At 48.4% G+C, this 10,147-nt stretch overlaps 1 protein-coding gene across 9 annotated transcripts in view; it reads left to right on the forward strand.

Moving 5' to 3' along the window:
- The window catches only part of GDPD5 (glycerophosphodiester phosphodiesterase domain containing 5), a 216,816-nt gene extending 206,669 nt beyond the window's left edge, over positions 1-10,147 (forward strand). For 7 of the 9 annotated variants that reach the window (XM_053309921.1, XM_053309916.1, XM_053309920.1 and 4 more), the window contains 2 exons: positions 4,958-5,070; positions 9,631-10,147. In XM_053309921.1, coding sequence (XP_053165896.1) covers positions 4,958-5,070; positions 9,631-9,746 — 229 coding nt within the window. In that variant the 3' untranslated portion in view covers positions 9,747-10,147. Of the gene's footprint in view, positions 1-4,957; positions 5,071-6,718; positions 6,777-9,630 lie in introns of all 9 variants that reach the window. The other 2 variants (XM_053309922.1, XM_053309923.1) reach the window with 1 other exon arrangement.

Raw genomic sequence — 10,147 nt, forward strand, 5'->3', positions numbered from 1 at the left:
GTAACTTTCTTCATACATTAACTTCAGCTACGTTTGATTGTGTTACTAAAAACCATCCTGGTCAGTCTGTCTCTGCCTCTCCCTTAAAGCAACAAAAACCTTTCTTTGAGCACCAATCTTTTCTAACTGTGAAAGAACTGAAGCAGCCCTAAGAATTCCTCAGACATGAGGCAAGAGCTCACACCAATTGGCATGATTCTTCTTCTGTCTCTATATTTAGGAAAAAGTCCCATTAACTTTATTGGAATGTATTTCTTGTATGATTCAGGTTTACAGCTGCCATCCAAGCCTAAAGTATTGTCAATACTTTAAAACACACCAATGTCTTTATCATATAGTCCAGATCCAAGTTTCCCATTACACCCCTGCACTTAAAGGTTCCTTGCTTGTAGTAATCTAGCAGCTCAGGGCTAGAACTATGCTAAACTTTATCTCTGAAATTCTAGTTTCCTACATATGTGGAGGTTTGTCACATGAAAGACAGCACTTCCTCCAGGGGTACAGTGTAAAATTGTGCTGCCTCATTCTGCACAATACAGGAATTTTCAGTTAGGGTCTCCAGAACCTGCACTACAACTCCCATCAGCCTTCAGCCATTGTGGCTGGGGATGATGTGAATTGTAGTCCAACAGCATCTGGGACTCAAGTACGAGAACCCCTGGCATAATGTACAGGTTGGCCTTTGAGCGCCATAGAATCACAGAACCTGGCTTTTTCAGCCAAAGATGGATTTGCATAACTGTACTAGACCTGCTTTTCTCCCACCACAAGGCAACGGTGCTATCCATATGCATGCCAGGAGGATGAGAGAACAAGCACCCATTTGGACTAAGGGCTAGCAACGTATCAAAAAAGAATTAAAACTTTACACATTAAAAGATAGAAATTGCTGCTCTGAAAGCAATACAGCAAATCAGCAGCACAGTCAGAACATCTCCACACAGGCTGCTCCCCAGAACAAAGAACAAAGTGATCTGTCCTCTCCATTTGTGTGCCAGAGGATTCTCGCCCATAAAGATGTACATGCTTTGCTGGGCATGTGTGGAGTGGGCGTGCGAGGGAGGTCTGTTTGCCCTGGCAACGTGCCTTTTATTTGCGCATCTGGATGGGCTCCCATTCACAGGTTTGGCCCATGGTCAGAGGGCATGTGGAGTTATCTTCCAAGGTTGGTGCGTTCAGTCCACCGACCAACCAACGATCAGTCAACTCCATTTCTTTATGGACTTCTAATCACTGCCCAGCCCATGGTGTGGACACCAGTTCACTCACTTAAAAGATGGGAAGTGGGTTGGTGGTGCACGTATCACCTTCTGCAGGGGGCTGGGGGACGATTTCAGATTTTTTTATTTAGTGCAAGTTCTCCTAAAAACCCCAGAATTCTAGAACCAAGTAGAGCCAACCCTTCAGCACATTTTTGATTTTATTAAATGACTGCCAGGAATGCTGACAAAAAAAAAAGAATGGGTGCTCCGCTGCAGAGGTAGGCAAGATGCTGTTCTCCAGATGTTGATGGACTACAATTCCCATCACCCCCAGCTGTCATACATTGCATCTGGGAGTGATGGGCCTGGTCGTTCAGGTCCCTACCCCTGCTCTAGTGATGCAACTCTGAATTAAAATAAAATCCCTTCAAGGGGCTTCACGTTGCATTTTGCAGGCTTCATGCCGTCTGCTTTTCCAAAGCAGGAGCTCCTTCTGAATTGGAAGAAATGTAAAACTGCTTTCCAGATCATGGCATGGTTGTGTGTGTGTGTGTGTGTGTGTGTGTGTGTGTGCGCGTGCATGCGCGCACGCACACACACACACACATACACTCACAGAGTTCTCAGTGTGCACTTGGAGAGAGACAAATGATTGCAGCTTCCTAACACACACATACCTTGTGTGCACACAGCAAGATTTGTCTACACGTCTTGTACACATATCATGCATGCACATTTTTCACTCCCCACCCACTCCACCTGGAATGGGTTTCTGTGACGCAAAGGCGTAAAGAGTGTGAAGCGCTTCTTGGCCTTCACGCCTGTGCTCAGTGGCACTGTTCGCACGGCCGGGAGAGGGACCAGAGCTTCAGCTAACTCCACCCGCCTTCTTCTCTCGCCTCATCCAGGCTGCCGCTGCACACGCCTGTGCTTGACCAGCTCTGTGTGTGTTGTCATCACCCCCTCTCTCTTTCCTACCCTCTTAACAAAGGGCAAGTCTTCTGGACTTTACTGTGGGTGTCCTATGCAAAACCGTGGTGGGAAACCTGAGCCATTTGTGTGCCGTGAGAATTCCTTGTGGCAGGATGCAGTGTGCGTGTGTGTGTGTGTGTGTGTGTGTGTGTGTGTGTGTGTGTGTGTGTACGTACTTTGGACCTACACCTACAAGAAGGACCACACATCTGGCTCTTGCTAGGTTTGGTAGGAGCTGGGCATGTATTGCGCCCGCCCGGGGATCAAACTAGGTGTGGGCGTGGCAAGGCCCAGCTTGGGTCTTCACAAATCCCATATAAAGCAGAGGGTGGGGGGATTGAAAGGGCCCTCTGAGGAGTTGCAAGGGGAGCATTGAAGCACCTCTGTTTCCCAGCCCTGAGCCACGGTGCCTCCAATGCTTTTCTCCTGGTGTGTATTACTTCCAGTTTTGAACCCCACTGGGGGGAAAGGTCCAGCCGGGCACAGGGGTTATGGGGCAAAAAGTGTGAGCACTCCCCCCCCCGCCCCACGCTTTACTTTTAAATCTCTTCTCTCCCCCCACCCCACCACCACCCCTTTATAAGAATTTGGGAGCACATCGGATGCTGACGCATGGCTCTGCTGATCTCACTTCTGAGTTGGCTCCTGGGTTTATGATGCAATGTTGAGTCATTTAAATCTGGGATTCCCAAGCTTGGATCCCTCGGTGCTGGACTACAACTCCCACCGTCCCCAGCCACGATGGCAATCGATGGGAGTTGTAGTCCAACCATATCTAGGAGCCCAAGGTTTGGAACCCCTGCTTTAAACAACCACTCAGAGGAGCTGTGAAAGTCTGTGTCTTGTACGGATACTGTGTTTGGTGGTTGTTTTCTAAATGTCGGTGTCTGTGTGTATTTGTACTAGGGTCGTACGAGTCTCTTGTGTGTGGTTCTGGTGTTCTGTATGTGATCCTTTTTAATGGAGTGCGGGGTTTGGAATTCAGAAATAACTTCTGCTCCAGATGACAAAAGCCGGAGACATCCTTCCTGTCCTCTGGCGACACAGGATTCTGAGGTTCAGGGGTGGTCTTACAGAGGCGGGGATGGTGGCCAAGGAAACGCAGCCTCCTCCCTGGCTCCACCACCTAATTTTGGAGGCTGGATGAGGTGACTGGGTGACAGTTCAGCATCTCCTCTCCTAGTCCTTGCAAGATAGGATGCTTTGTACCCAGCTTCCTTGCTTTGCCAGTGCTGGGGGACCACGGGTCAGCCTCCCACTTTGGCAAGTGTTTTGCTAACCTGAGGTCCCCTGCTTCTCCTTTTCAAGCATGTTTTGGCCCGTTTTGGCCCCAGTTCCTAATCTACATACCACCATTCGCATCTGCTTAATCGCCCTCGGATGAGTGAACGGTCTTGGGATTGCAATCTGTATGGATTTTTAGAAGGGTTCTTTCCCAGCCACTGGGTGATTTGCTGTAGGAATGTCTCAGACTGGAAGATAGTTGAGGTCTGTGGAGTGGAGGCTGCATGCCCTCTGCAGTGCAGGCGGGGCAGGCGGACATCTCATATGGTCTATATTTTTAAAAAAGAAACTAGAATCTCCATGATTGAACTTGTCTGTGTTAACTGTAGTAAGCAAGAGTGGATGCTCTGAATCTCTTTGCTGCTTAGGCATAACTCATACACGTTGAGCAATCTTGAGTAGGTTCGGGGTCGGGGCCGTAGCTCATTATTAGGGCATCTGCCTTGCATGCAGAAGGTCCCAGGTTCCCTCCCTGGCAGCATCTTCAGGTAGGACAGGGAGAGACTCCTGCCTGAAATCTTGGAGAAGCCGCTGCCAGTCTGGGTAGACAATACTGGGCTAGATGGACCAAGGGTCTGACTCTGCATAAAGCAGCTTCCTATTTGCCTGCGTTCAAAAACATTGCCTTGTAGGATGAGGCCCAAGTCCAGCTAGTCCAGGGGTGCTCAACCTTGATGTGGTCCAACATCTGGGGATCCAAGGCTGAGAACCCTGGAGTTGGCCATCACTCTTTGCAAGAAATGCAATGAACAATCAATGCCACATATTCCACTGAAAGGTGTTCCATGGTGGTCCTCTAGTGAGCCACCATTTCTCTTCTAGGAACAGAGGAAGCTGCCATGTACTGAGTCAGACCATTGGTCCATCAAGCTAGGTATTGTCTACACAGACAGGCAGCGGCTTCGCCAAGGTTGCAGGCAGGAGTCTCTCTCAGCCCTATCTTGGAGATACTGCCAGGGGGGGAACTTGGAACCTAGATGCTCTTCCCAGAGCGGCTCCATCCCTTGAGGGGAATATCTTACAGTGCTAGTCTCCCATTCATATGCAACCAGGGTGGATCCTGCTTAGCTAAGGGGACAAGTCCTGCTTGCTACCACAAGACCAGCTCTCCTCTCCTCACCCCTGCTCCTCACCCTTGCCCTGATCTGCAGATCCTTCCCCCCAAACCATTTTGCATTTGTCCCCACCACCCACATCCCTATCTGTCAGCATTTCTGCTAATGGGTCACAGGCTGTGCAGCTTGAATGCTGTGCAGACACAGATAAGATACCCGTCTCTTGAAGGCGCTGCTTTTCCAGGGCCCCATTGCTTGTCTGTAGGTGGGAGAGGCTGTGTGTTTCCACTTCCATCTGTGTTGCACCCAGTCCAGAGTGCAAAATGGTGGCTGTCAAAGGGGAAAGGCAGCATCTCAAGAGCAGCTGGTGGAGCAACTTGCCGTGGAAAAGGAGGGTTGGGTGCCTTGAAGGTTAGCTCTTCACGGTCCCTTCTTCCATTGCAGGTGGCGCATGGGAAGCATCCGGACCTACAATCCTGAGCAGATCATGCTGAGCGCAGCTGTCCGCAGGTCCAGCCGGGATGTCAACATCATGAAAGAGAAACTGATCTTTTCGGGTAAGAGTGCCCGTCGCTCTCTCTGGGGTTCCAGCGTGGGATGGTCCTCTCTGTTCCTCTGCTCCTGTTGCTTCTCTCTGTATGTTACGCTGGAGATGAGCTGTCGGGCAAGGAGCCTTGGACTGTTGACATATGAGGAAGCCTATGTGTGTTGGAGAGATGGTGGGCTGTTTCACACACCGCCCCAGGAGCACAGGATGTCTGCTTGCCCATGCAAAAGAGTGAGAGCACTTTCTCCCTCTAGAACAGAAGAACAGCCCTGCTGGATCAGGCTCAAGGAAGCCCATCTAGTCCAGCATCCTGTTTCACACAGTGGCCCACCAGATGCCACTGGAAGCCACAAGCAAGAGTTGAAAGGGGCATGCCCTCTCTCCTGCTGTTACTCCCCTGCAACTGGTACTCAGAGGCATCCTGCCTTTGAGGATGGAGGAGGCCCACAGCCCTCTGACTAGTAGCCGTTTTTAGACCTCTCCTCCATGAAGTCATCCAAACCCCTCTTAAAGCCATCCAGGTTGTTGGCTGTCACCACATCTCGTGGCAGAGAATTCCACAAGTTGATTATGCGTTGTGTGAAAAGGTACTTCAGTTTGCTTGTCCTAGATTTCCTGGCAATCAATTTCATGGGATGACCCCTGGTTCTAGTGTTATGGGAGAGGGAGAAGAACAGGGCAGTGTGTGTGTGTGTGTGTGTGTGTGTGTGTGTGTGTGTGTGTGTGTGTGTGTCATACACACTCACTCATACTCTCACATTCTCTCTCTCTCTCTCTCTCTCTCACTCACACACACACACACACACACACACAATCTCTCTCACACACTCTCTCTCGCTCACACACACACACTCACTCACTTGTACTCACATGGCATTTCACATGATCCAGAACCTGCATTGCCAAGGCAGGGAAGAGCAGTGCTGTGTGCAACTCACATCACAGTATGGGAGGATCGGTAAGGGAGCCGTGGGGAAGGCGAGGGAGTGGCAGCTTGCTTTTTGTGCCTTGCTTCTTCAGGGATTTGGGGGGACATCCAGTGCCCCCTCCAAATGTTGTGTCCAAATGTCATCTTAGTGATCCTTTGACTCAGGTCTGTTAAGAATCCCAAAGACTAGATTAAACATATATGTGCTTCACACCTATTTGCAAACCATGCAATATCAAGAGTTTTGATACTTGACTAAAAATAACACCCCCAGAACCCTCTAAAAACCCTCACAGGAATTCCCTGTGATGCAGAATTCGCCCGAGTGAGTGGAACCATTCCTTTTCTGCATACTGGCAGCGTGGAAATCGCCCCCAAGATGTGTGCATTACCTCACTGGGAGCAACGTCACTTGTACAGCACACTTTATCAGACTCCCTCGTGTGCATTGCCTACCTGTAAGGAGGCCAGGCATTCAAATCCTGGCACTGCATAAAGAGGTGGAGTCAGTGCGGGCTACGGAAAGAAGAGAGTCTTATTTATGGTTGAACTAAGATTTGCACCTGGGGGTTTCCTGGCTTTAGAGCACTCTCATTCTTCGCCCCCGTGCTGCTCCGTTTCTTTGGCATGGCTCTTGTTTGTGTTCCCTGCAAACAGGCATGATGAATTGTAGCCCCAACAGAGCTCACCCCCATCTCCAGAACTTGAGTGTTTTGATGCTGTCTTGCAGGTTCTAGCCACTAGGTGGCAGCAGACTCATTGACATTTTGTTTCCCATAAGCGGTAAGGTAAGAACGTCAGGTGAATGTCAGCATTAACCTCTGGACGGTTTCCCCCTCCAATGCATCAGCATTAACATTTGGAGCATTAACATCGGTGGAGGGTTGCAGGAAGGTCCTACGCATCTGGGTGGCTTGCTTCACTGCTCAACTTCTTCTCCTTTCCCTTCACTGCACAATTGCCACCAGCAACCCAATCCTGAGTTTCCAGCTCTATCCTCTGGTGTTGACCATTCCTGCCTGGACTCCTGGTGCTTCGAGGGATCCACTGGTGGTCACCTTTCATTGCACCTTTCCTGTGCTTCTGCTAGTTAGAGCAGTCTTGGACGTCTTAAACAAGATGGCAGGGCGGAAGAACAACTGAGCTGTGCTTTCTCTTCTCCAGGATTGCTTAAAAGGGGGTGCGTGGGTGGGTTACACAGCCACAGAGTTCTACTTTTGTGTTCTACACAAATTGTGAGGGCCACCAGCTAGACACACGAGCAAAATGGTGGAGCAAGCAAAGGCCTTTACTGCGCTTGATGAGCTATACAGTGAGAGAATCTGTGTATGGAGGTAGAATCTACAGTTGAGTTGGTGCAGACACGGAATTCTAAACTCTCATTTCTAAAGCTGGTCAGCAGGACTGCACAGGAACCTGGTCAAAAAGCAAGCAATGAATATTCTTTCTGTTCTTAAATGTATTTATATATCGCTTTCCGGGGGGGGGGGGGAGTTCTCAAAGCACAAAATATTACCTAGCACAAAATATTTTACAGACATTTTGTTTAGCTTCCAGTTTTATTTGCGGCTGTTAAATTATTCATGGTCAGAAATCTCTACTACAAATAATCCAGAGATTTACTAGGAGGTCCTGGTCTAAAGCATCTTTATTTACTCCCCCACCCCCATGTGAACCACTGTGAGAACTTTGTTGGAAAGTGGTATATAAATATCCACAGTAGTAGTAGTACTGTATTTACCTGAATCCAAGACTGGTGTTTTCCTAAGCTGTTGGATGTTAGAAATCAGGGGGTCATCTTAAATTGAGTCCCCTTCCGTTTGGGTATTTATTTATTTATTTATTTATTTATTTATTTAGTAAGTTAGTTCATTTGTACACTGCCCCATACAAAAAGTCCCTGGGCAGTTCACAATATAGATATAATCTGTATTTAACCTCTATTTTTAAAGGGGCTTGCCTTAAATTCAGAGTCATTTTGTATTCCGGTAAATACAATAGTAGTCTACTTTCTGCCTGGCTCTGAATTAGAGCTCACAAAGCCACCGTTACTCACTTGGAGAGCAAATAATTACCTAACACTTTTCCCACTCCCCCTGTGATATACCCTGGTTCATCTTGGGTCTATTTTCATGTTCTTCCTCTATGATTTCTAATATTTAATTTTGAGTATGTTGGGATTAACGAGTTGAATGGGTCATGTGTATAAACAATAGCCACTGCACACAATCACTGGCCATCACGGAGTGCATGCCAAATAAAATAAAAATTCTATTTTGCTCAGTTTTGTGGTCAGTGTGTATATCCCCTCATGGAGAATATGCAGAGTGACTGGGCAGTGTCTGAAATACTTACACTCACACATACAGTTTGCCAGCAGCCTCCAATTTTGACTGAATGATCTGATGGAAGAACGTCTGGCTCAGCCCAACATGAAAACATTCATGGGAAGTTACCCATGTCAGCTACATTCCTCAGTGCTATTTGAGGGCCATGCACCTTGATAGAGCAAGACACAAGATCCTGTTTGCTTCCATTTCTCTTTGCCAGGGGCCCCCCACCTTGGGAGGGATGATGTTGGAATACAGCTCCCATCATAGCCAGGCACAATGGCCAAGGCCATTGTGATTGGGACTGGGGGCCCAATCACCACATAATCTGGGCCACAGAGTAGGTTTTCCCTACCTTGGGCCCCCAGAATCTGGGGGCCCCAAGGTAGGGAAAATCTACTCTGTGTTGTCCATGGTGGATGTAGCCAATGGAACCCATGGTGGGGGTGCCCACTGTTGATGGGCATTCTCCATTCAACAAAAGGTGTTGTGAGAAATGGCATAGGTGGACGCTCCTTTTTAATTTCTGTGAGCAGAATTAGAGCAAGGAGCACAGTCCATGTTAACTGGACTGCCTCTTCCAGGGGAAAACTTGGTGGCCAGGGCAGGATAGCAGGCTGTGGCTCCTTCAAAACTGAGAACCCCTGCTAACTTGGCAAAGAGGCACCTTTTAATGTGGTGATTCTCTTTATTTAGCAGGGGGAGAGTAACTGGCCCTCTCCACCCCCAGCACAGGACCTCCAGTGACTGTGGCTGGTGTCCGTCTTGTGTTTCTTTTTAGATTGTGAGCCCTTTGGGGACAGGGATCCATCTTATTTGTTTGTTATTTCTCTGCGTAAACCTCCCTGAGCCATTTTTGGAAGGGTGGTATAAAAATCGGATGAATGAATGAATGAAGCTGAACATCAAAATTTCCACCTTCTCCTGCACTTCTTTCCAGGACACCAACAGGGTCCCTCCCTACACAGCCAACACACACTGCCAACGCAATGCTGACTGAGGAAGAGGGAGTAGGGTGAGGCAGGAGGGGGAAATAGGTCCCTTCAAAAGCTGTTCTTTTGAACCTCAAAACCTCCCCTCCACCTTGAGTGTTCAAATGGAATACCCAAAGGGCCCCGATTCATTTTGACCCCGAGCAGAATTCTGCTTGGCCATCCTCCCATTCAACTGATACTTATCCCAACGTACACAAGATATTCTCATGACTTACTGTTTTCCCTTGTTTCATGCTGCGGGTGGACAGTTCGGTTGTGGTTTTTCCTTTAAGCTGCCATGTTTCATTGGCATCTCTCCATTTCCCTTTCCTCTCCAGAAATCAACAGTGGCATAGAGATGACAGATGAGCTCTCGCTCTGTTCCGAGAACGGTTATGCCAATGAGATTGTTACGCCCATGGACCACCGAGAAGTGAAGCTACGTATCGACTGAAAAGCAGGAGCTGGTTGGACTTTGTGAAAAACCCCACTCTTTCTTGAGCTGCCTGGGACCGAACTCCTTCACCAAAACTATTAATGCAATGAACTTCCTGAGGGCGGCCTGGTGCCTCTCTGGAAACTGAAGCTGGCCTGGGTTTCTTTAAAAAAAATTTTTTTTTTTTTTGTAAATATGTCCCCCCTTTTGTGACCCTTTTTCTTGCATATTGGGTGGGAGGGGTGGACATGTTTGTGGAGAGAAAACTGCCCCTACAGACGTGCCACTGCCTGGCTGGACCGATCAATGCACTGAGGCACTGGGAGAAGCCCATGAAGGAAGCAACCCTGGGGTCTTCCCTCCTCCTCTCCCTGTTGCAGGGATGTTAGCTGAACTTATTTAAATCTGTATGTTGTGAA

The sequence above is a fragment of the Hemicordylus capensis genome, chromosome 3 (genome assembly GCF_027244095.1).
Source record: "Hemicordylus capensis ecotype Gifberg chromosome 3, rHemCap1.1.pri, whole genome shotgun sequence".
Lineage (NCBI taxonomy): Eukaryota > Metazoa > Chordata > Lepidosauria > Squamata > Cordylidae > Hemicordylus > Hemicordylus capensis.